This window comes from Athene noctua, chromosome 24 (genome assembly GCF_965140245.1).
Source record: "Athene noctua chromosome 24, bAthNoc1.hap1.1, whole genome shotgun sequence".
Lineage (NCBI taxonomy): Eukaryota > Metazoa > Chordata > Aves > Strigiformes > Strigidae > Athene > Athene noctua.
The window spans coordinates 6,539,212-6,565,634 of NC_134060.1; the positions used below are offsets into that span (position 1 = coordinate 6,539,212).

Here is a 26,423-nt window from a genome sequence, read left to right on the forward strand (position 1 = left end):
AGCAGGGTCCTTTTATTTATTACAGATTCTTTCCTCTCAGGATTAAAATCTCCCTTTCGCATCAAACTCTGCATCTCTTTCCATCTGACTCCACAAGTCTTGCAGAGCCACTGCATACCAACAATGCCTAGTTGTTATTGCTGCTTGTATTATTAGAGCTACGTAGATCCACCACACAAATATCTTTCCTTTCTCCTAAGATTCAAATCAATACAATCACACACTTAGCAATACCCCATTAAGAAACACCAGTTTTGAAATAAGCAAAATTGTCCTTCAGTGCATGAAATGCAATCCTGTGGTGCTAAGAACATCAAAACCAAGTACTTTTGTTTTTCAGCCAGTTCCAAAGTAGAAGAAAAAGCAAAATAAATAAGAGCTACAAGGAAACAATTAAAAGGTCCATTTCATAATCCTGTTACTAACAGTGACAAATACTGCTTACATGCACAGACCCTGGCTGAAAAAATACTTTTAGAGCCTTGAACTCCTAAAGAACCCCAATAAAACACGAAACAACTCACAGCAAAGGCCAGGCATGTAACATTTTACGCAAGGTGATCATCTGGGAGTTCGACACAGGCTAAAACTTTTTATTACATGGGAAACTAGATGCCAGCAGACAAATCTAAATAACTGTCACGAAACTCTGCAAAATAATAGTTTATGCGATGCTACACCTCTCCGAGGCTGTTCTGGAGGCTCAGTACACCATGAGCACAGAGGATGTTCTCAACAACAATCCTCGCAAAGGATCTCAGTGAGGGCAAGTGTGTCATCATCGCCAGCACAGCCCAGAGGATTTCAGGTCCACCTCTTCTGGGGATGGAGCAGATTTTTTCACTTGATGGGACTGGGACTCACCTGCTTGCGCCGCAGAGGAGCTGATGATGACTGGAGCGGGGGCTACCAGACGGACGGGGGCCCCCAGGCCATTCCTGGCCCCTGCATTCACCACGAGAGCACCTGTTTGGTCGTAGTAAGCAGCAGGAGCCAGCACTGGGTAACCTGAAGAGGCAGATTACAGGTAAGGTAACAAGCAACACAACACAAGGCAGATAAATCATCTGCAGACAAGTACGGTGCAGTAGGATTTTTAAAGGAAAACCTGAATGGAAAAAGAAAAAGCAGCAATAGCTCTGCTTCTCCTAAAGAAAAAAATCATAAAAATCTGTATTAACAGTCTACAACTGTATACTATTAAGACTTTTGGTTACAGAAGACTTCCCCCCCCCAGCCAAGCCTACTGTACTAGCATTGCCCTCAGCATAAATTCAGTTATACAGATTAAAAAAGCTCTTAAAATACAAAAGCACTGTTTCTTTTAGAACTACACTGTGCGCTGGGAATTTCCATATATGTGAACTCCCTGCACTTCCAACTCTGCCACTTAATGCTGAAGTTGTTCGGTGTGCACACACATGTAAACCAGACATGGAACTTAAAGTTACATCTTTTTGAAGGTATGTATCTGTGCTGGTTTTGGTTGGGACAGTGTTCATTTTCTCCATCGTAGCTAGGATGGGGCTGTGTTTTGGATGTGTGCTGAGAACAGTGTTGATAGCACAGGGATGTTTTTGTTATCGCTGAGCAGGGCTTACACAGAGCCAAGGCCTTTCCTGCCTCTCACCCCACCCCACCAGCGAGTGGCTGGGGGGGCACAAGGAGCTGGGAGGGGGCACAGCTGGGACAGCCGACCCCAACTGACCCCAGGGCTGTCCCAGCCCACATGGCCTCATGCTCAGCACATAAACCTGGGGGATAAAGAATGAAGGGGGGACATTTGGAGTGATGGCGTTTGTCTTCCCAAGTCACTTACGTGTGAAGGAGCCCGGCTGTCCTGGAGATGGCTGAGCACCTGCCTGCCCAGGGGAAGCGGGGAATGGATCCCTTGTTCTGCTATGCTCGTGCACGGCTTTTGCTTTACCTGTTAAACTGTCTTAACCCACGAGTTTTCTCACTTCTAGTCTAGTCTTCCAATTCTCTCACCCATCCCACCAGGGCAGGGAGTGAGCAAGTGCCTGTGTGGTGCTTAGTTGTCAGCTGGGGTTAAAGCATGACAGTACCATAAAGCATTCTTTAATATATACTCTTAAATATGCTGGTGATTCTCAAAGCAACAGACTTTCAGTAGTATAGAACTATTTAGGTATCTTGCTATATAATTCTACAGTTAAATAGAACTTTCAGGAAAAATTGAAGTGATTCTCCAAAGTGGGGTCACAGAGTGTTCTATGTGAATATTTGTTTTATAAAAATAACTCCCAAAACTCCAATAATGCAGATTTAAGGAAATCTGCAGATTGCTTGGAAACATGCATGTCACAGTTCATTTTGTAAGTTAACAGAGCAACATTCTTCTTAAACAAAAACAACCACCACCCCATGTAACAACCATGTGACACTTCCACTGGGGCGACCTAAGATTAAAATAATCCTGTTCTCCTACATTTAACAATGTAAGAGGGACATACTTATACGTTATTCAAAAAAAAAATACTTACGCTTGCCCTTTGCCATTACAATAATATTCTGTATAACTGAATGTCAAAAGCATTTGTACCACAGCCTCACAGATCAGAGCTAAAATTCATAAAGTAGCTCAGCTCCTATCTTGCAGAATCATAAATTACAATAAACCCCTGCTTCCTCTTATCAGTGTTGCTTTTTTTCCCCCTTGTTTTTAAGCCCCTGGTATTTCCCTGAAAGAAATTATGAAAGGGAAAGCCCTTATCCTGTTAGAGTCAAACACCTGGCAGGGATGGAAAGGCGAGGCTAATGAATGAGACTAAGATGTATCTGAGGTTTTAAAATAAAGATCACATAAGCTAGCATGATCCACAGAAAAATCTGAAAGCCACTTCCAATAGGAGCCATCAACTCTTGAGTATGCAAGCAGCTAAAGCACCTGTACACAGCTGATAACATTTGTTTTCATCTGTGGCACAGGGACCTAAACCCTGATTCAACTTAAATGCTGCACAGGTAGGTAGGTTGGTTGACATCTAACAGCTTCTAGAAAATGCTTTCTATAGCCACAGATTAAAACAACAAAAAAAACCCCAAAACACTGCTGAATGTCAGGGAAACGTGACACCATGCAGAGACATAAGTTATGATTTTCTTAGATCTCCCTGGGCACTGGAGAAGTTGCAGCTCCCATGGAGCCCCTACCTGGCATCCCTGCTGCCAGCCCTTGTCCAAAGGCAAGGGCAGAATTGACGGCTGCAGCAGCCACCAGCGGATCAGTCTGCTGTCCCTGCTGGTTCTGATTTGGGGTCAAAGGACGCTGACTGGCTCCTCCGCGGAGAACCTGGAGAAGACAGAGGAACATCGATCCGTTTATTCTGGGACCCAGGAGCAAGCCACAGTCACCAGACACTTGCAGGAGCAGCAGCAGCAATCTGGTTGAAGTTCTTGCACAACTAACGTGTGACAAGCCCTCCCCTCCGCTCAGGAAAGCGCTGCCTTCGCCACTGCAAGCCTTGACACTACTACCATGGGTAAATGCAAAAGACCCAATTTAAATAACACATCCCCTCTCTCAGGCTTACTGAGGACAATCTGGAAGCGCTTCATCATCTGAGCTCTTTCATTTCTTGATACACCTTCAATACCCATCCTTTGTTAGGAGTGTTGGCAAGCCATCTGCCCCATCCCAGATAAGCCGCAAAAGCCCTGCTTGAAAGCCCTGCCGGAGCAGAAATCTTAAAAAGCCTGACTTTGGAGCTGGGGGCTGAGGACACAGGGTGACATGGGTTTTTCCAAGCTGCCAGCCCCTGTAGAAAACAGTGACCCAGTGACATGGCACTTACTCATCGGAAATAATAACCAAAGATCACACACCATCTTTTATATGTAGCTCTTGGGGTTTAAGCACATGTTACTCTCTAAAGGGAAGATGGCAAACTGACCTTTCCTGTAATTACCTGTGACAGGCTTTGTTTGCAAAAGCCTTTTACTCAAAGTGGTGATGCAAGAATCTGCACCCACTAGCAAGGTCAGCTTATTAAAAAAGCCATCCTTTGGTACTCACTGTGCCTTGTTGCAAAAAGTAACACTGTCACCTGCTAAAGTTATTAAAAGGAAAAAAAATGACTTAGTGCACTGAGAAACTGGGAGAGGATCCTGAAGTTAAGCAATTTAGATGTGCGCCCCAGAGTTAGCTATGGCTGTCAAAGCCTGAACGTGAACTCTTCAGCCTAGAGAGTCTCACAAGCTGCAGCTGCTTGGTAAGCAGGTGTGGTGCAAGGGCACCGTACAGAACAGACACGATGGATGGCAGGCTGCAGGAAGGGAAACGCTGGCGGTTTTTATAAATACACTATTAAGATGTCATAAGCATCACAAATCAAGCGTCCATAATCGTCGCTCTAGGTTTCCAAAACATTTGTCTCAGCACTTCTTCGAAAAATTTCATCCAAAAAATACACACTGTATCCACTTATGGATGGAAGGTTTGCATTAAAAACAATACCCACAATCCCCACTTCACAGTTATAAAAGTAATGAAAAACATTATAAAGCCTACTGATGATTGATATTTTTTATTTTAATAGCCTAAGCTCTTGCAGAAGCTTTCGTAGCACACACCTTCCTTATGGAGAAAGGTTCCCAGTTTGAATGCCAAAGCATAAATGGCTTTAAGACAGTCTTAAAGCCGTTTTACACAGTGCACACAGGTGCGTGCAGGAGGGCTGTTCAGCACGTTCCTGTCCGTGACCTGCCAGGCGGGGAGGTTTGATGATTAACTTTGTCAGGAGCAAAGTGTTCTCCTCCTGATCACTGGTCCAGAATTACTGGCGTGAAACATCACTGCCTTTATTATCTGAAAAGGCCTTATAGTATTACTAGACACTGGTTTTTGCTTTAGGTTTCAAACCAGAAGCTGATCAATTCAGCTGCCAATTGCTATCTTCTATAATTGCTCTCTCAAACACACGAGGACCAGAAAGGAAGGCTTTGTGTTGCTCTGAGAAAGGAGCCGCCTCACTTCACGGCGGGGTAACAAACCCATTTTGTTTCACAGCAGGCAGCACCGTGAGACAGCGGCTGATAAAACTGTCCAAAGCCAGTGTCAGGTGAGGACCAGCTATACCAGACAAACTAGCTGAGGCTGTTGTGGAGAGCTGGCCAGGAAACAGAAGCCAGAGTCCAGTTCTTGACACCCATCCTACAGGCCATTCCGAGGCCTGAAAGGAGAACAGCAGAGTGTATCCCACCGCGTGTCCAAGGGCACAAGGACCAGAACAAGGATGGTGGGACGCCATCATCCTTCTAGCATTTAACTTAATTACACAGGTTTAGCAACCATCATTAGTCTGTAAGCTTGGAATATTTTTTAAAACACTGATTTAAATAGCAAGCTAACAATTTGCACTCCCATACAACTTCATAAAACGTTTGTGATGGCTTATTGTTATAGTAAAGGAAGAAAATTATTGTTTCTTATTAATTCTCGTACCAGCCTCTCAGTTTTCACCTTCTGCTCCAGTAGTTGCTAGATTCACATGTGCATTTTCTGCATCAGAGGTACAACTATGATTAAACACCAGACCTTTAAAATGCTTATTTTACATAACTGAAGTTAGTAAAATTAACCTAGTTAAATTCCAGGGGCAGGGGGGGGAGGATGACTACGACACACAGACAGGACACAAATGAAATCGAACAAGAAATTGTACAGTGATTTGTCACAAAGACACATAACAATTTTCAACAGAAGAAAAAGTACAGGCTACATAATCCAATATGCTGCCACTGCCAAGTGGTTAAGGCAGAAGAGGCAGATGGTGCAAACCCCATCAAGTACACGCCATTTACAAAATATATAAGGAAAAAGCTCCCCTTATCAGCATGCAGTGTGACCTCTTTGGGTTTTGGTTTTGTTTTTTTTTTTTAGTTTTGTGGGTTTTGGTTTGTTTTGTTGTTTGTTTTTTTTTCCAAAAAAGCAAATACCATTTAAACAACAGATACCTGTCAATATTCACCTCTAACATACTTGAATGGGTAACAGCCGATCACATGAAAAAACTTCACTAACTTTATTTTGTCCTTTTAGGTGTCAAATTCTCCAAATTTTTGTGCATACTAAAGCAAAACTGCTGCACAGTTTGCCTTATAAAAACAGCAAATTCAGTGTTTTCATTTTGCCCTCATATTTTGTCTTCGAGTCCTCACATGGATACCAAACTAATTCATTTTGCTGTTATTCTGACCCTCTAAAGCTATACTGCACTGTACTGCATCCTATACTGGACAGTGCCCTGAAGATAAGAACACACTTACTGACATTTAGTATTTCACACCCATTATCATCATTTCCACAGCTTCAAGTTGCAGTGATGGCCACAAAAAACAGACTGTAAGTTTATTTCCACTCCCACGCCAATGGGACGTGTTTCCTACTGCATTGGTCAGTGTTCACAAACCCATTAGATTATTTTTCTAAAGCATTAACAAATAATAATTGTCCACCACAAATGTATGTGAGCTATCTTCCATGTGTGCATAAATGACTTAACAGATATATAGATGTTTCTTTTTTTTTTTCTTTTTTAAGAGAGGTCAATGGCTCTTCTCAATTACAACTGAGTGTAGGGAGTGGTCATTAAAAAATAAATAAATAAATCAGGGTTCTTCAAAGCTGCTGTGCTCCCTGTAAATGACTTGACCTGCAGAGCATCCACCCCTTACCTGCTGTTGGCCCTGCTGGGTTTGCTGAGTTGTCTGCTGATTTGCAGAATTAGTTGCAGCGGCAGCTGCAGCAGCCTGCTGCTGGAAGAGGCTGGCAGGATAAACTCCCCAGGGTGTAACTCCATAGTACTGGTGAGGAACAACTGCTGGGCCTAAAACACGAAGGGAATCAGAGTGAGCTTCTGTAGTGTGACAAGCGTTACACAGCAAACCGTCGCCGAAAATACCTGCTCGTCATGTTTGGTTTAACAAATCCCATTTCAAGGTGATCCACTTCAAATCCTTTGAAAATACGGAGGGATTCTGGCATTTGTATTACTCATTTTTTAAAAGCTTAAAGTCAGACCTGAAATTTCAGCTTTACTTACTTTTATCTTATTGGATGAGGTCAAATTCCGCTACCAGTGATCCTGCTGAAATTGCATGATTTTATTGTTATGCTCTAATTTTAGTGAAGGACCAAAACTTTATTTCTAACCAAAAAGCAGGAAACTTGTTTAAGCACAGAGATACACAAGACTCTTCCAGTCTCAGCTGACATTCACAGCTCAGTAACATCTATCATTTAGCTCCCCAATAAATTTTTAAAAATTCTTTGCATCCGGATAGCATAAATTTTCAAGTGTTTAAAAATCTTATTTTTCTAGCCACTCAGTCCTACTTCGCATTTACAAACCACCATAAAAGAGGCTGTATGATCCTGTATCTTTTTGCATTCCATCCTTCTCCTCCAATTTAAGAGGCTTAAAAAAAGAAAAGAATTAAAAAAAATAATCCTGGAGAGCACCAGAAAAAGCATAACTTTTGAAGATTCATTGTGTTTTATCAAGTCTTACGACACCGCACACTTAATCTGGTGATAGCAGAATGGCAGCCTATATCCTTAAATAATTCTAGTTGGCATAACATTGAGGAGACAGCAAGTGCTCTGCACTGAATGGTACAGTCCCCTCCCACCACATAACACATGTGAATCCAATAATATTTTTAATATGTCTGTTCTGTATCTTTTGGAAAGGTCAGCAGAAAAGTAGAAGTTTCAAATACATCACCTATCCCACAGGTTCCCTCCCCACAGTAGGAGTAACTTATGGCGTGCCAGCCTTTTTTAAGGTAGAGTGCCACAGTTATATTTGACACTGTAGAATAAACAAGCCTCTAGTGAATTTGAACCACACACTTGGTTCTTATATGGAATAAAAATAGCTTCTATTTTAAGGGAGGCGGTTAGCATTTGAGTTCTAACCAAGACATTTTAGTACTGCTGTTAGTTACGTCTTACAGCACGACACTGCAAGGAGAACAAGTGTAACACGGGCTATGAGCGTTTGCCCCAAGAGACTTAAAAAATATTCCGTCCAAAACGAGGGGCAATGGTAAAAAAGAAGATGCAAAAAAGACACTGCAGAGCACAAGCTTGGGTATGACAAAGAGGGGAAGAAACTGAGGAAGTACTTTTTTCTTATGATTTTGTTTTTATAGACAGTAACATGTGTTTGCCTCAAATGAGCTACTACATAATGCAAAAGCAATCCGCTGTGCAGCAGCCTGGATCTCAGCCTGGATGAGCTGCTGCTCCCACCATCAATACTGCAGGCTGGTGAGATTCAGCAACACTTCCAAGATATTAATTTCATATTTAAGGTCGAATATTAAATTAATATTTCAAAAGTGTAACAGTTAACTCTCCTTTATTATTTTGTTTCAACCACTGTACTTTCCCCCAGCTCAGGATTCTGTAGCATTATTAACACACATTTCAGCTTGTTGTTTCAGCTCTCTGTGCAGCAGGGAGATGGTACAAGCAGCCTGTTGTCTAACGCCAGGCACTTCAGCAATACACATGAACAGTCGGATTTGCATCTCACACTAAAGCTCCGCCGTGAAATCCACCCTTGCTGGATTTACTGTGTACCATCAGTCAGAGAAGGTGACTTGTCTGTCTTACCCAGATTTCTCCTGGAGCAGCAAACACTTGTTTCTTACCTTCCAACCTGGGAATTCATGAGCAGTGGTAGCTAAAATTAAGAAACCTGCACAAAATAGATCAGTCCCACAATGGTACTGCCTATCTTGACCTAAGTAGTTAGACCACAGCTAATCAGCGGATTATGACCTGTTTGTATTCAGTCAATGCAGATCAGACACCAAATGCTAGGGTGCTCCTGCACTCAACAGGAAAACAGTTGCAACTGCTCCATTTTCTGCAAGTCATTAGTCCCTAGGCTACTGGAAGTTGCTGCAATACCCTTTATCTGGGCAAAATTTGGGCATCTCTCTGGATTATTTTAATCTCAGTTCTAATTATCAAACAAGCACTGTCTAGATGGGTTTCTTTTCCTAGTCAGAGGTTGCTCATCAGATCTGCAAAAGCGTCAGGTGTTTAAAAGAACAGACACAAAGTTTTTGAAGTTTGCAGGCAGCTGGGCTTAAAAGAGCTGCAAGTCTGGCTCAGCTCATCTGAACACATGGTGAGGCTCATTATTGAACAGTGTTCTCAGTGAGGGCAAGTGTGCCATCATTGCCAGACTTACAAAAAACCCACAGTGTTTCTTTACTTCAGGAGATATTGCACCTGCTTTTACACTTATTAGACACACATACATGAGAAGGCACATTCTTTGAAATGAAATATTCCCACTACTATGTCTCACACATTGGCCACAGACACCCACAAATATTCCTTTCAAGAAACATTAGCAAATCCATCTGTAAGTGTGTTCACAACAAAATTTTTACTTTTAATCTCAGTCTTCATGCTCAGATCTCTGTGAGCGGAAGCCATACCTGCTCTCTGCAGGAACATCCAGCCCCTCTTGCCAAAGATGAGGACTCAGTAGTCACCAGGTTAACCAGCCTCAAGAACCTCACATCTGAAAACGCAAGGCTGTGAATACCAACTTTATCAAATGCTAGTGACTCGTGAGCTCATCACTCCACCGTTATCAGTACGGCAACCGCAGATATCCCTGGAGTGGTGTCTACTTAGGGATGGGGGTGAGAGCTGAGCTCAAACGGCTCGGGCGCAGCCAGCTCACCCAGCCCGGTTCTGGGCAGCACGGGTGTGCATCCCTGCCTGCTGCCAGCTCTGAGCTGGCTCCACATGGGACACGAGTCAGCACCCAGGGAATGAGGCTTGTCAGAAACCCAAAGCTTGAGAAGCACAGTACAGACACATCCAAACCTACACTACCTTCAGTCTAGGAGCTCTGTGTTTTTCCTGTATGCAGATTATTCCAGCATCCACTTCTCTACAAAGAGCTGAAACACTTTTCTATCTGTAACACACCACCTCAGAGGGAATCAACATTTCCCAACTTGTCTTACAAAAGGCAAGATTTCTCTTCGTTGAGTGACATCCTTCTCAAGTGATAGAAGGCAATTTCACAACACTTTTTAAAGAGAGCAGTATCTTCCCCACAGTTTAAACTTACACGTGATTTTTTTTCTTAAGTCTAGGAAGCCCTTCCCTCTGCATTCAAATTTGTTCTTTAAAATGCTACTATTGTTGGGAAGAAAAGAATATTATCACTGGGCTGACAGTCTTTCAATCACAAAAAAAGCTGCCATAACGGCAGAATCTTAATTGACAGCATGATCTCCACCATAAAAAACACACACAAGTTTCCGCTCCACTCTAAGAGTAACTGTGAGGAATCTAACCAACATCTCAACATTTCTTCCATCTCAAACTTCTCCCAGTCCTCCCAATCTAACACTCCCACAGGCCTTCTGACTTTATACATAGCTTCTAAATTGCCCCACGCCCCTTCAGTGCTGCAAGTGGTTATTACAGAGAAAAGGCTTTCAAAATTACTTGAGTCTAGACAGAAAAGGTGATTTTCTTAAAACAAACATCAACAAGGAGTGTAAGTTTGTTCTATTGCCATTTCTAGCTGTTAGTGTCCAAAACTAATGAGATGGATGAAGTAACTCGTATTTCTCAGTGGTGGGACACTAAGTACATTGCAGCACATTACACATTCTTTTGTTTTGCCTTCAAGAGTCACAGTCTAAAAATTATTCAAGCAGAGATCCTTATGCCAAGTTTTGGGATGCTTTAGGTATCCTGGGGTATATTATTCCCAGTTCAGATTTATAAGGCCCTAATCAGATATTCAGGCAACTTTAATACTGCTAAGGAAAGAAAAAAAAAAAACAAACAAAACGTTGTCGCTAACACGCTTGCCATTTCCTAGAAATCTGGCAGCAGTTACATGTGGTCTTTCTATGAAATCAAGATGCTGACCTCCTGCTCCACTGAACTTCGGTGTGTTACCAAGGAATAAGCACTAGCTTTAGAAGTGCTGAAGTGATGCAAAAAGGCTATTTTTATAGCATTCATTTACAAAGCACCTCTTATGACTGTAACTGGAATTGCTACTGCTCTGGCACTTCTTCCCTGCTACATCCTGAATGAAGCTTCCTACTTATACTTGCCACCAAGAGTTCAGGTAATTCATTCACTGCCACACATTCATCATCACATGATAGTTTATCAACTCCTGGGCTATTAGAAATATCCTTGTACTCTAGCTCTTGGCTTTCTTCCATTTAATCAGTCATTTGTTTGCCAACAACATGTTGTTACCTAAACTTAATCTTGCATTGTTATTATGGAATCAGCATGCAAAATTCACAACAGACAAAAAGTCCAAAGCCTGTCTTCAAATTATAATCTTTATTCTTTACATACTTCGATACGATCCACTAAAAATGCCGTCCAACTGGGTAACAGTTGCTGAAATCCCATTTCAGAGCTTGACCTGATACAGGCCTCAAAGCTTAAAAGCTAAGCAGTGGTTATGTAAGAGCTGTTAAACATGCCAAAGAGTCACGTACCAAACCACAACGCTGGCAGAGCGCTATGTTCACGTACAACCAACATTTTATGGTTTTGATTTGGTACAAGCTATCCCACAGTGGAAGAGATTTGCAGCAAGTATACAACTTGTAAGCAGAGTGTAGCAACAGTGTGCAGGCTCCACTAAAAATCACCATGACTCTGTACTAAGCTGTTTTTATTTAAAATGTAGAAGGCTTCCACACACCCGGCGGCTCATGGAAAGAAAAGCATCGTTATAAGAATGTTTTTCTGAAAGTACCTCCTTCCTTTGTCCTCAGTGCTTAGGCAAGAACTTTATGGCATACGCAGCAAAAGTTCAACGTACAATGTGTTCTTCACACTGCCTGATAAGCTGTTTTACCGAGCTGTCATCCCAAGATACAACAATTTTGGCTATGACAGTTGGCAAGAATTTGGAAACTGATACATGAACGTTTGGGAGAAAGATCTTGCGCAAAGACAAGAGCCACCATCTTTGCTTGCCATCTGGAAAACTGCATATTCATAGTCTAAGCCTCACAGCAGATATGGGATGTTTTTACCTAGAGAACCTAAAAAGCGTAACTTCTTAACAGACTCTAGCAAAAGGGGAAGATATCATTTGCAGAATGTACAACAGTAAATCAAGCTAAACAGCAATGAGATACAACTTTCCTGGCAGGAAAACGCATCCTCCATCTTTCTAACATTTAGTAAGTACATTTTCAAAGGTATCTCTCACTACTGTCAGTTACCAAAAAAGCCCAAACATGTAGCAACATTCATGTCTGCAAGTGTTACATTTCAGATTTTCTCTGCTTGTTTATCCTCAACAGAAAGAGAGTCCATAGCAAGTGTTACACAAGAATTATCACATTTCATCTACAGAATTGTGTTTCAACTTCCTGATAGACAATTATCCACAGAAATTACAATATATTAATATTTAATTTCCACAATCACAGACTCAAGAGCAGTTTTGGTACAGAAAACAGTCACAGATACACAGACAACTGGAAGCATCTCACCTAATGTTGCAGCTGCGGCCAGCCCGGCTGCGTAGGGATCTGTTCCCGGTGGAGCAGCGCTGATGATGTATGGATTGGGGACAAAGGCAGCAGGAGCTAAACCTGCTGAAAACATACCTGTCAGTAAAAACAAACTTAACTAGAACTGAAGCCCTACCAAAATACCTCTGACTACCTGGCTGGTGAACACAAGAGCTGAGGTTCCTTTAGTATTTTTAATCTTTTTACAGGTTGTTTTCTATGGGAAGTGAGCAACCACTGCATCACCCAGAGTCTTAACAGAACAATCTACAGAGGATATAATTTACATAAAAGAAACCTAATACCAAGGATGCAACATCCCATGAGGAAAGCTGAAGCAGTAAAATACTCTACACACAACACCCAGACTTGCTCAGGTATCTCTGCAGCGCAGATACACCACAGAATCCCAGAATCATCCGGGTTGGAAAAGCCCCTGAAGCTCCTCCAGCCCAACCATGACCCTCCCCCTGACCGTTCCCAACTCCCCCAGATCCCTCAGCGCTGGCTCAGCCCGACTCTTCAACCCCTCCAGGGATCCCGGGGACTCCCCCCCTGCCCTGGGCAGCCCATTCCAATGCCCAACAGCCCCTTCTGCACAGAAATCCTTCCTCAGAGCCAGCCTGACCCTGCCCTGGGCAGCTTGAGGCCATTCCCTCGGGGCCTGGCGCTGGGGCCTTGGCTCCAGAGACTCATCCCCCCTCTCTGCCCCCTCCTGGCAGGGAGTTGCAGAGGGCCAGGAGGTCTCCCCTCAGCCTCCTCCAGAATAAACAACCCCAGTTCCCAACACCCTTACTGTTTAGGTGACTTTTAACACCAGCTAAATATTAACATTATCTAATGGCTTATTACTGCTCTGTATTTTCCATAGCAAGCTGATCATGAACCAATTTACGCTACTTTCCGAGTTCCATGCCCACTACACCAGTACTTCAACTGATTAATTTGGAAGGAGCTCAGGAGTGTACAGGCAACATCGCAGATTACTATCAATGCCATGTAGGCACTACCTTCTTATGCAAGGAAACAGTTTAATCATTACAGAAATTACTGGTGGGTGGGAGAGGGGAGTGGAGGTGAAGGTGAGTAAGTTAAAAAGCTAAGTAATTTTAATTCAGCTCTGTCCGTGAACTGCAATAAGCACACAAGCACACTGCACAGAGCTGGGAGAGTCCCAACATATTTGTACAGGGCTTTCGGGTAGGAAGAACTACCACTTAAATTGCGTATTATGTTAAAAACGTTTAACCCTAAGATAGTTTAACTGTAACCATCCATGGGTAGCCCTTCCACAGTTCTGCTCTTTTCCTACGCACAGGACTAAGTGCTTTCTTCCCAGTTAATCTATACTGTTTTAATAATATCAATCATGTGTTTGCATAAATTACATCTTTAAATTAAGATTAGACCCCAAGCAGCTGAACCACAAGAAACACATTCAGACGTATATTGAATTGTGCATTTTTACTCTCACTTCACTGTGCCACTTACCCTAATTCATGCCTCACTCAGGACAAGCAAGTACTTCAAAACACTCTCATCACTGAACAGCACTCTTAGCTAGGGTAAGAGTATCATTTCTGCCAGACATGAATGCTCTAGAGCTTTTAAAAGCATACAAGAGATACCTCCAGAATTTTTCAAGTAAATCTTCAGACAATATATTTCTGCTTGCAGGTCGATTACCAGTTGCAATAACATATTTGGGATTCTCTAAAGCCTACCACTCCTTTTTCCCTGCTATTTACCCAATGTATTCTGACGATTAACAGAAGTCCAGCAAAACATAATATATTAAATGTAAGACTTACCTATGTGAGGCTGATGAGCAGCTGCCAATGCATACTGCTGCTGCTGCGCTGCTGTTAGTTGTTGAACAGCAAGTGCATTCGGTCTTTGGAACAACTAAGGGAACAAAAGCACAAACATGGTCCTTTACTCATGCACAAAAAGCATTTTCTTACTTCCTTTTAAAGCAATTCTTTTACACTAGATTTATTTTCACAACTATAGACACTCCTCTTTAAAGTGAAACATTTCAAAAGAAATTGAAAAAAAAAACCCTCTTTTGAAATCAATTGCCCATGATAATCCACCTGAAAAATAAATATATTTCTGAAGCACAGCTAAACCACAGACAGCATTTTCTCTGCTATTCTCTGCACAATGTCTGAAAGCCATTTTTTCCCCAACTCCTCCTCAAACACACAGCCCCTAACTGCAGCCAGCAGATCACTAGTAGCTGCCGCGAGAACTTCCAGATCTTGAACGCCACTGAGCACAGTGAAATCACAGTTACAGCAGTGGCCAACCCGTGTGACTCTCCCAGATGGTCTGAAGTGGCAAGCGGGACGGCAGGCGGGCTGCAGAGCAAGGTCTGAGAGAGATGATACACTTGAGATGGCTTCAGAGCCAGCTGAAGAGCCATCGCATGGGATGGAAGCCTCAGGAGTTCACAGTCCCCTGGACAAGACAGTTCCTTTACCTGCCAGCCCTGTATATCCAGCATCTCCTACATGAATCCAGGCAAGAAATGGAAGTTCTTTAACCACAGACAGAAACCAGACCCAGGGACTTTTTGGTTAAGTCATCCAAAGTATATACAAATTTGTCAGTTTACAGCTCACTGCAATCTTAGGGAGTGTGGGCAATGTTATTGAGAACAGTCACTCTCAATAAGAAAAAAAAAAAAAAAAAGAGCGGATTACATTAGTCTTTGAAGTATTTTTGCTTATGGTTTTTCGGTTTTTCACTCATCCAGGTCCTTACTAAAAATTTACTTCCCCATTTCCAATGCCTCCACCCAAGTGAAACACTCCCTGAATCAATCAACCCATTAGCAGACCATTGCTCAGCTCTAATTAAAACTTTTAAGGATATATAAGCTGAAGAGCCACTCAAAGTATCCAGAAGCAATGTTCATCACCACTTACTTCCAAAAGTGATCATTTCTGAAGTGTGAACAACTTCACAAACCAGTGTAATAAATGTTTTCTCTCTCCACTCACTTGGAAAAAATAGGCCTAAATGCCATACAATTTTCACACCTATTATCTCTGCCCTCCTTTCAGACAAGACAAGTGAGCTACTTCAGCTGTCAGAAGCAGCAATAATAATTCTGTCCAAATTTTTGGCAGAAACTCGCAACCATCGAGAAGCAGCACAGAATCATTTAGAAAATTAGGGTTGGAGGTTTTTTTAGGCAAAAATTGGAGTTGGTTCTCCTGAGAGCAGGATGAGCAACTGCACTCTTTAGGCAGAAAATCTGAAAAAAAGAGGGGTGATAGTCTACCTCTATTTTCTTCTCTTTTTACCAGTTCAAAAGAAGAAAAAAAAACATATAAGGGATCAGTATCAGACATATGATGTGGAAACTCTGTACTTAGGGGATCCAGAATTGATCCTCTGTGCACCAAAAACCTAATCACAACAGTTTTCCCCAAAAATTGCTCACCCCTTAAGATGCTGGGGCCCCTAAATATATCCAGGGAGTATCGTAATGGAGAAACACATCAAATCCAGTTATTTTATTAACTCCCTGGGCCTAACATCAGGAGGGCCATAAAACATTTCTAGCAGTCTTTATGCAGAACACACCTTTATTTTCTTTTTTATTTTTTTAAACATGTCATTCAACAATACTTCATGCTTACAGAAAGTTGAGTGCTTATAAGGTGTATCATCTTTGTTAATATACCATCTGTCATTAGTAGCTGGATCAAATGCTCTACTGTCATCTTTTAGTTTAAAAAAGCAAGGACATCATGGACATCTACAGAAAACGGAAAGGGGGATACTGGCTCTGTAGGAGTCTCCAGCAACACCTCACTCACTGATCAGCATCAGCAGATACAGAAAAATACACACCTATCTCTCCCATAAACTGCCTCACTGCTGGGCATAGATACATCTAGAACAGTCATCCTCAATTTTGTGGTCTACTTTTCTATTGAGTTCAGCAACCCTGTATTTCAGCTTTCTTCAGCTGCAAGCACTTCATCAAAACCTTTAATTTTCATCTCCTTTTGCATCCCTGGGATCTGTTTTTCCAGTCTGGCTAGATTATTAGTTGCCTGTCTTAAGGGCAAAAAAGCACTTACCTTCTCTGAAAATACTTTTTCTTGTGCTCAGTTTACATGTGTGATGACTTACACATCACCCAAATGCATCTCAATGATCCATCTTTAAATCAGAAGTACTAGCAAAAAAAAAAACAACCACAACCTACACAGCTACTCAAAGCATGAATATTTCACCTGCCGCTGTTGTATTACTTTATTGTTGTCTGCTTGCTCCCTCCTCCTCTTGTGAGCGCAGCTGATGACTGCTAAATTTGACTTCCAGACATAACAAGTACCCACAACAGCTTTGTGCATTCTTCTTTTGCTGAAATCAGGCCATAGTATCTAAACTGCTCTGCACATGGCTGCTGTCAGCAACTGTTAAGAGTTTACCTAAAGACTCAAAGAGGGAGATTGAAAAGATGCTCCTTTACCTAAAATTATTGGTGTAATGGAAGAATAAGGAACAGAGTGGCTGGGCAGAGTCCTTTCATCTGCTTACAAAAATCACGGAGGGTATGTCTGCATCCTCCAATTTAGTGATGCTTACTGCCTCAGACAATATTCTTGTGCTGCTTTAAAACCACGGGCAAATGTTCTGCATTCACACTGCGTTACAAGCATGAGGAAGGGCTGGATTCCTTCTGTCTGACGACCTCTCAAACCTTTAGAGAGCTTCCCTTCTAAAGAAGGGTCAGGTAAATATTGGTATCTAAGCGATGCGCTCAGGCAGTGACTCAAATCAGCCACCTCCCCCTCTGCCCGCTTTAAATCCCAGTTTCTGCAAACCTTCAAAGCCAGATTCTAGACTCAGCTTACCCAGAAGAAACTCAGTGTGAACAGCTAAAAACTTTTGCAGCTGCAAGTTTCATACTGCCTGCACCATGCACAAGGAAGTGGAGCCAACAAAAACGATCACAATTTCAGGCTTTACTTAGCCAGATAAGCCCCTACACCACATGAGCTCTGGGAATCGTCAACTCTACCTATTTAGGAAGGGTTATTAAAGTCTCAATGCACTGTCTCCATCTGCTGACAGCAAAGACCTATATTCCAAACAACAAAACAAAAAGTAAAAACTCAAATAGCAGCTTTTTGTCATCTTATTTGGAACCCTACTGGATATGAAACTAAGGTTAAACCATGTTATCAGTGTTGTCTCTGGTAAGTAGAAAAGGTTTGTTTTCCTTTTTCCAACAGGAGTATTAACTGGAATTTATGAAGTGAGGCTAAATTTATAAGAATGTATGCATGGAGCATTTTAGCCTATTAGAAACTACATTCAGAGTGAAAACCTACAAATGAATACAAAGGAACTCAGCATTTCAAAAAGCGAGGCTATTTTCCTTTCAGATACTCAAATGAAATATTTACAACACATGGGGGAGTTCATCAAGGGAATTCCAAGAAACCAGAGCATCGCAGTCTCTATGATAGTTATAGGACCACTGTAAGATTAGCTTTCTGTAAAGCCAGTTTCTTCTGCAATATAAACATCTGACATCTCTAATCAGATTACACGTGGTTAAGACCTTCCCTTCTTAATATTGCTTTTAGCTGTACTTGCTTGTAATCCCTTCAAAGTATGTAACACTTCCCAACAGACTGAGATAGACACTTTTACAGATGAGATCCTTTTGTTCAGGACATATTTCTTTCTGACAACTGAATGGAAAAAAACTATACTGCCAAAAGACAGATTTCTTTCATACAGGCTATAACTAGCAGACAGTGAATAACAAGAAACACTGGCTGCTGGATAAAATAAGAAAATGGGTACAACTCTTGAGCCATTTACACAAATGTGCACTGAGAGGTCACATGTGGCAAAAGAGCAAACCCTTATCTTTAATACAGCACTTACTTACAAAAGCCTGTTGTTTGCATTTACTGTAGGTGTAAGTAGCTATTGCAACAAAGCTGAAACTTTAAAATAACAGTCCTTATTAAACAGCCTGTCCTGCTTATTCTCAGCATGACCTGGCCGGGAGCTAAGCATGCCAGAGTGACTGGGTGGGCAGGCAGCTGTGCTCACAGTGCCAGGACCTCCTGCTTCCCACCAAAATTTACAGTTCAAAGAGAGGAGAGAGAATTCCAGCTTCACAGGCAACCCAGCAGAAAGTTTTAAGCACTGTTACATGGAAGTTACATCAGCTCTAGGTGAATAATACTCACGCACTTTATACAAAGGAAAAAAAGAAAAGCAGGAAAAAAAAAAGAAAAGCAGGAAAAAAAAAAAAGAAAAGCAGGAAAAAAAAAAAGAAAAGCAGGGAAAAAAAAAAGAAAAGCAGGGAAAAAAAAAAGAAAAGCAGGGAAAAAAAAAAGAAAAGCAGGGAAAAAAAAAGAAAAGCAGGAAAAAAAAAAGAAAAGCAGGAAAAAAAAAAAGAAAAGCAGGAAAAAAAAAAAGAAAAGCAGGAAAAAAAAAAAGAAAAGCAGGAAAAAAAAAAGCAGGAAAAAAGAAAAGCAGGAAAAAAGAAAAGCAGGAAAAAAGAAAAGCAGGAAAAAAGAAAAGCAGGAAAAAAGAAAAGCAGGAAAAAAGAAAAGCAGGAAAAAAGAAAAGCAGGAAAAAAAACCCCACAGGCCTGGCTACAGGGCCATCCAGAGCCAGGAAGCCGTACTGCAGTCACTTCTGAAAACAGCACTTTCCAGGTTGGCTTTACTTCTAGAGTTTTTATTTCTAGCTAGGTGCAAGATATGTTAAATTTTAAATTGTATTTTCTAAAGGCTGGAAGAAATCAATAAAAGCTACATGAACTTGTAAATGAGCCTTAATTTAAATAAAATACACTGACAAAACACAAATTACAGGCTTCATGTTCCTGCCGTTATTTTCCCATAATTAATGGTTCTTTAAAAGGAGTTCACCCAGCTAGCTCTAACATACTGTTTAAAAAAAATACACAAGTTTCATTGTTTGAAGCTAATTCTTGCATTCAAGGTCTTACATCACAGAGTAAGACAAAGACTTTAAACGAGCTGCTTCCCCCCCCCCCTTTTTGAACTATACAGCAGCTATTTAGTTTAATCATTAAAAAAATTTCCATCATTAACCTCCTAAATGTGCTATATAATAAAACACCCAATTAAGCTATAACACAGATATTTACACTGCTTTTAAGACTATGATAACTCTCTGAAGGTGGGCGTTTACCACAAACTTGGCAATGGTCTTTCCTCAACACAGAATGCCAACAGGTTATTTTGCTAAAAAAGATCAGGTATTTCAGGAAACCCAGGGCTAAGTTATACACTCTTGTAATCAGCTACAACAAAGGATTTTATTCTTCAAGGGGTATCATACAAAAGGAAAGCAATAAAAGTTTACAATCGTTACCCAAACTAGCAGGAACAGGAGTGGATTACAAGTCAGTCATTGGATGTAGGCCCAGCATTCAAGAGAAGCCAACAGCAAAGCAAGGACTTAGATTACTTGTCCAGGATGAGAAGCTTGGGCCGCTTGCGTGGGAGAAAAGGTCAAACAAACCCACTGGGCTGAGATAAAGTTTTGTAGTACTGGACTCTGACCTCAGGTTTTAAACTGAGCTCAAGTACGGGAGAGCCAGTTTAAACTCATTATTCCCTCAGCCTGCTCCAGTTCTGTACCGCACAGATCCCAAAGCTGCAGCACTGAGGCTGAACACTCATATGTCCCCTAAGTCACTTTAAGCACTTGAGGTTGGGGGGTGGGAGGTTGTTGTTTGGCAGTTTTACTAATTTAAAGCTTTTCTCCAATGCAAACTTACTCAAGCTAAAAATGATTAATACACAGAAAAGTGCAGTTTGATAACTGCTGTTCAGAAGGCCAGCTTACATAGATCTTCTGCCTGGAGCTCCCTAGGAGGACACGTGCAGCACTCTATAGATGGCACAGAGATGATGGAACTGTTCCAACTCTTCCTCCATCCCTCTCCCCCAGAGAAGAGCCTGAGCTCACGCTAACCCCACGATGACTCTCTTGGAGGAACTGGAGTGGTGGGGTAGAACCAACACCCAACACTTTACCTGCTGTTGGGAATTGTAATCGAAGAGCCCCACGGTGGCTGCGGCCGAGTCCACAGGTACTTGAGTGCCAGAATAATCAAACTGAAGAGGCTCCATGCCAACATGCTCCATGGGATCCAGAGGGACGCTCTGGGACTCAATATTGGAGAAATCCTCCACCGGCTTGGCACCATTAGTACTTGCCAGCTGGGCTAAGCCCTCTGATCCATTCTGGTTTGGACCCAGAAGATCTACTTCACTAGCAGAGTTCTGGCAATTACCAGGTGTACGGCTACGCAGAAAGAAAAGATACTTGTCACTAAGTACATCCATTCAATGCCATGTCACACAGCATCAATTAACAGCAACAGACACTAGTACTCACCGGAACTGCTTGTAGATGTTGTGATAAAGAGGAAAAAGATAAAAGAAATGTCTGAAATAGTTCCCTAAATGAATTCTACAGAACAATTTATGTATTTAAAAAAGGCCAAAAAAACCCCCACCCACAAAACTCCCAGTCCCTCTGCCTCAAAAACCTTTTACACTAAAAGTATAAAAACCTTCAGTTTCTTTTTTTCTTCTCAACTGAGAGAGTCAGTCATAACAAGACAGAATTTTAGAAATGCCAAAGTTATTTTTTCATAAATCTATTTGGTAATTACTAACCATGTGACTGTAGCACCGTACCTTACTCGAAACCTTTCTAAAGTAGCTGCCATGGTTTCTTAACTACCTAACATAATTACTGGGCTCAAGTGATAAATGGTTTATATCTCAACACAAGGGCCAGCGGTATGCACCTCACAGCACATTTGTTCTGCTTTTACAGTTTTCCTGTATGTCGACACGAGGCCCAGCAATTAGGTAAACTAGCAAGAAATAGAACTGCATAGATTATATCAATAACCACAATCTCAGAAAGCTTTAATCTCTTGAGAGTTAGAAGCAACAGGTCCAAAACCCCAACTATAATTTAGACTAGTATATAAACAGAGTCAACGTCTTCAGCAGGTATTTCCATAAGAATCCCACACAGAGTAATTAAGAACAGGTGTGAAAATAAAACAAGATTACAATATACAGAACCACGTCTGCACAGACTAGAGCTATCAGATGTTAGTCTCCACCTTCTCACAGTGCTTCCCTGGGTACATTTTAACATCCTTATGACAGTGTTTCAATGAGTCAAAGGCTTTTTCACTATGGCATGGAAAATCTTTTTTAAAAAAAAAAGTTAAGCATGACACTGATTAATTATTAACAAATGGTGCACATACCTGAAGTCTTTGACATCTGCGTCGATTCCATTCTGCACAGGCAAACCATTTGTTTTATCCATCACATCCCCCTCCTCCTTCAGATCTCCCAATTTATCGCCATCAAATGTGCCCTTATTTTTCTTATCCCCTTTGTCATTCTCATCATTCTCTGCATCCCTTGGCCCCTAGGCAAAAGAGACATTATTTTAATAAGCTTAGTTTTCAGATCAATTTTACTTTTATTCAGAGATGGTAACAAATCAAAAAAACCATGTCACAGTAAAATAAGTCACTTGCAAACATTAGTTCTTACAAATAAACATGTAAAAAAGCAAAATAGTCAATCATAACTGAAGAAATAAGGGAATTAGTTTTCACTCTTCCAAGAGAGATTTTATCTATCTATTCAGTTTCGTCTATTTAGTAATTTAGGGTCGGCTTCTATACACTCTAAAAATCCCACCCCAAAATAATTCTTAAGAAAATTTATCCAAATCCTATTTCCAGATGGGACTTAGGCACTTCAAAATTAACTCAGGAATTTTTAAATACAACAGCATGTACTGAAGGCGTACAAACAGAATTAGTGCCTCTCCCAATGCCACCGTCTCAAAGACAAGTGCATGAATTTGAGCAGAACAGGATCACCTCAGTTTTGGGGGGCATTACTGTGATCTACACAGTGAATTCCAAGGTATGTCTCATTCAAGAGCACTCAAGTTAATCACTAGCTTGATCACTTGTTCGTATAATCCTAAAATACATGGGGGGGAGCAGGAAGGAAGAAAAAAAAAAAAAGAAGAATTTTTGTTCTGTTGAGCATTTTGAGTGGCATTACATCTGCAGCATTTCTGCCCTTAATGTCTGCATTTTATTCCACTTGGGAGAAGAATAAAGGGTGATTATGCCAGGGGCAGAGTTTTGAACAACAAAAGGGAGAGGAAAAACAACATAATTTATGATAAAAAACAGCAAGGGGCATATAAACATATTTATCAGACACAGCTTTGGTGCTGTCACAAAGACAGACATTCAAACCCTGTCTTCCACTTCATCTGAGGGAAAAGTACTCTGCACATAACAGAGCATTTGAACCTTGTATCAACTACGTAATTTTCCCATTCTCTCCTATTGCATGTGGGATCTTGCCATCTTATCTTTAGAAAAAAAAGATTGTTTTAAAAGCATCTTCTGATGCTTCTTAAAGAAAATAAAATCGTATAATAAATCATATAATAAAGTGTTATATGAAATACTATATGATAAAATCCTATAACGAAATATGCCTTAATATTAAAGAGCGGACTTGGAAATGCCAATTGTAAACACAAATTTGGAGCCCAATTCTCACCCACACAATGTGATATTCACCAGTGAGACCTTTCATTTCAGAACCGGCATCCTGACTATCAATGCTGCAGAGCAGACACCGCTCTATGCCCCAATTCGGATGATAAATTGGCTCCTTCCACTGATTGTTCATTTCTCAAAAATCATCTTTCTTAGGCTCAGGGTTCAACAAGGTTATCAGGTGCCCACTAATGAGGGACAAAAATAAAGAGGATGGATGAAGGAAACCACAAATCAGCTCCCTGAAGAAATGAGCACAGCAGTCTCACAGTAACAAACCTACTCCGCTTTTATGTTTTTCAACAATTCCCGATCTAGCACTTGGCCTAGGAGGTAGAGCTGAGATGCAGCCCCTTTTTCCCCACTACAGGGATGGGGCTTGATTATGCCTCTCTCACCACATCCTTAGATTCGAGGCAGCAGCAACTGTGCTCCCTTCCCCACCCCACAAAGCACAGTGACTAATGCCATTTCTCCATAGGAAATGATATGCCCTTGAAAGCATTCCCCAGCTGGAGTGGCTTTTGTAGCTACATTACGTTTCTAGCATCATTACATGGAGCTTTTTGTTCTTAGCCAGCAACAAAGCAGCCACACGCTCATTCAAAAACCACAGGTAGATTTGCATACTTTTCCAACGACAAGCTTAGATGGGGTGTTACTGCCGGTGTGCTTATCCGAAAAACCAGGGAATGTCAGCAACCTTCACGTCCTTTACACCCATCTCCCATACTGCATCCCCTAAGTCAAGAACAACAGTTAAACTGCTAGCCTACCCATTTTAAGATAGCTAGCTAAACTAAGAGCAAATAAAAGAAAGAAGAAACATCTGCCTTTAGAAATGGATTAACAAACAAACAAACAAACCAAGCAGCAAATGGAGAAAGTAACATAATGGGAACTCAAATGTCAGAATCAGGCACACTTACAAATCCTCCTTTCCTTAGGCAGGAATCTCCAGGAGATGAGCTCAACACATACTCCACCATGCTAACTCCAAGTCCTCCACTCTCTGACCGTGGTGAAAGCACTGAGTTGACTTCACTATTCACATGAAACCCCTGACCAGGTCTTCTCTGAACCATAATTGGTTGGGAAACAGAGTGATCTGGAACAAAAACATGTGTAATTCTTACAAGTAGATCCAGCTATTCAAAGGAGGCAAGTCATTAAATACGTACTCTCTAGAGTCTTAATTGTACTAAGAAGTGCCAACTTTTTCACTCTGATGTCTATTAGAAAAAGCAGGATGGCTTTCTCATTTTTTAAATACTAGAACCTGTAAACCTACAAGTGATGACTACATTTAAAGTCTAAAATCATAAAATCTCAGAAATTTGTCTCTAATTAATGGTTACAATTAAAAATACAAAGTTCTAATTTTTAGTTTTAGTAAAACTCTTGCATTAATACAGTGAAAAAACAATCAGTCTTGCGTTGTCATTTAAAACATTCTCCTACCGTTAAACCGGCCTACATCTGTTTCCTTGGTCATATGAACTGTCATATTCATGTCATGATCAGAGCTTCTCTTAGCTGCTACTTCCTCAAGAAAAAGTTTGAGAACTTAATTTCTTCTTCCTCATCTCCTGTCCTTCAGCATCAGCCCCATCCCTTTACGATCCCAGCAGCATGAGGGTTTGAGATCCAACCAGAACAGACTAAGGATAGATGTCTCCAAGTCCTTGTGAGCTCTGCAAAAACCACTGGCTGGGCAGGAGAAAGTGACCCTACAGCCTCAACGAGGGAAGGGAACAAGTTCTCTACTCCTGGCTGCTCAGACTAGCAATAGTCAGTGAGTCAAAAATAATAGGCAGCAGATACAGTAGTTGCCCAGGGGATGGTGGAAGGCACATGCAATGATATTGATACTGCAGCTTCCTTATAAAGCAGGCATAAGCTGTCAAGAGAAGTAATTCTATTCTATCATTGCTCCTGGCTACATTTTCCTGCCTTTTGCCTCAAGCCAGCACGAGCATCTGTGTGGCCAAGGTGAGGCAGGCTGGGGAGACTTTTTAGGGATAAAGCTAAGAAAAGAGAAAAGCTAGTTTTAACTCTGATCAATTCCCCAGCAGGTTTCATTGCACTGCTGTACAACTACTTGTACAGCAAGGAGGGGAAGAAAGGAGTGTGCTGCATCAGACAGGATTGCTTCTTTTAGTGGTACTGGCTTTAAATGCTTTAAAACTACAACTTCAAGGTAGAGTAATGAAGAACCAAAGCCATATGGGAGGACCGCAGTGCACACTGTGGACACAGACAGAAAGGAAAATGGATGAAGCGAAGGGCATCTTACAGAAAACAGGCTTCATTAGTTCCACTGTTCACGGAACAAACTCGTCTTCTGGCCAAGGACACTTGCACACCCCACCTCCAAGTTGTGCTCCTTGATCTGGGGCAGTGACCTTGAACAACTGCCCAGACCACGGCTGTTCTCTTCATCTTAGATGAGCAAAAGGGGAAACTATGACTTCCCTGACTCAGACACCAGTGCAGGCCATGGCTCAGGAATAAAGGCTGTAAGGTGCACAGGATTAATTGAGAATAAACAAAGGAAGAGATGAGACGAAAGGCTTTGACTCATGGAGATTTGTGATCAGCAGCGTAGGAGGTTACCTCCCCCAGATGTCTAACCCTGCCTGTCTGGTGGATGTAACCAGCCCAACAACAGAGGCAGCAAAGGAGAAAGTCTCCTTCTCAGCTGTTGCTGTTGAGAGTCTGGCTCAGCCCTTTAATCCACCCTCAACTTCAGTTTTTATTAATACAGGCACAAACTGTTGTTGAAGACTGGATGCAGTAGCTTGCACAGAAATCCACTGCGGACAGGCAAGTCAGACAGCTGGAGGCAGCAGCTCCCCAAAATCTCCCCAGCCCAGCCAGACTGCAAGATTCAGCCAAGCAGATTTTGAGAAGCTTTATCCCCTTTTCACAGCCATTTTGAAATTTAAATAATTTAAATAATTTCAAAATGCCCTTATCACTATCCCAATACCTTCACCCTAAAAATAGATATTTTCAGCAGGAAAAAAACCACACACAACAGTGAAGTTGCTCTAAATCACATCTCTCCTGGAGCTGTAGTTCTGCACAGTTGTTTGGAAACTGCACAAGATACTCAGCAGTGTTTAAGGAGCATATTCATTACATATAGAAAGCACAGAAAATAAAAAGGTTAGCATTCCAAATTCAGCACATGCAT

The 26,423-nt window shown here is 41.4% G+C and overlaps 1 protein-coding gene and 3 non-coding genes across 11 annotated transcripts in view; all 4 read right to left on the reverse strand.

The window, feature by feature from the left end:
* The window catches only part of PUM1 (pumilio RNA binding family member 1), a 78,780-nt gene that overhangs the window by 21,347 nt on the left and 31,010 nt on the right, over nt 1–26,423 (reverse strand). For 5 of the 8 annotated variants that reach the window (XM_074926393.1, XM_074926394.1, XM_074926395.1 and 2 more), the window contains exons 5-12: nt 24,154–24,332; nt 21,893–22,059; nt 20,634–20,904; nt 14,382–14,475; nt 12,550–12,666; nt 6,697–6,848; nt 3,175–3,313; nt 865–1,008 (exon numbers count right to left, since the gene is read on the reverse strand). In XM_074926393.1, the coding sequence (XP_074782494.1) occupies nt 865–1,008; nt 3,175–3,313; nt 6,697–6,848; nt 12,550–12,666; nt 14,382–14,475; nt 20,634–20,904; nt 21,893–22,059; nt 24,154–24,332 (1,263 nt within the window). The remainder of the gene's footprint in view (nt 1–864; nt 1,009–3,174; nt 3,314–6,696; nt 6,849–12,549; nt 12,667–14,381; nt 14,476–20,633; nt 20,905–21,892; nt 22,060–24,153; nt 24,333–26,423) is intronic. The other 3 variants (XM_074926399.1, XM_074926398.1, XM_074926396.1) reach the window with 2 other exon arrangements.
* Nucleotides 698–789, reverse strand: LOC141970072 (small nucleolar RNA SNORD103/SNORD85). The gene has a single exon (XR_012635152.1). It is a non-coding gene; the product is annotated as a small nucleolar RNA SNORD103/SNORD85 (small nucleolar RNA).
* On the reverse strand, nt 9,142–9,225 carry LOC141970071 (small nucleolar RNA SNORD103/SNORD85). Its single transcript, XR_012635151.1, has one exon. It is a non-coding gene; the product is annotated as a small nucleolar RNA SNORD103/SNORD85 (small nucleolar RNA).
* Nucleotides 14,073–14,158, reverse strand: LOC141970074 (small nucleolar RNA SNORD103/SNORD85). Its single transcript, XR_012635153.1, has one exon. It is a non-coding gene; the product is annotated as a small nucleolar RNA SNORD103/SNORD85 (small nucleolar RNA).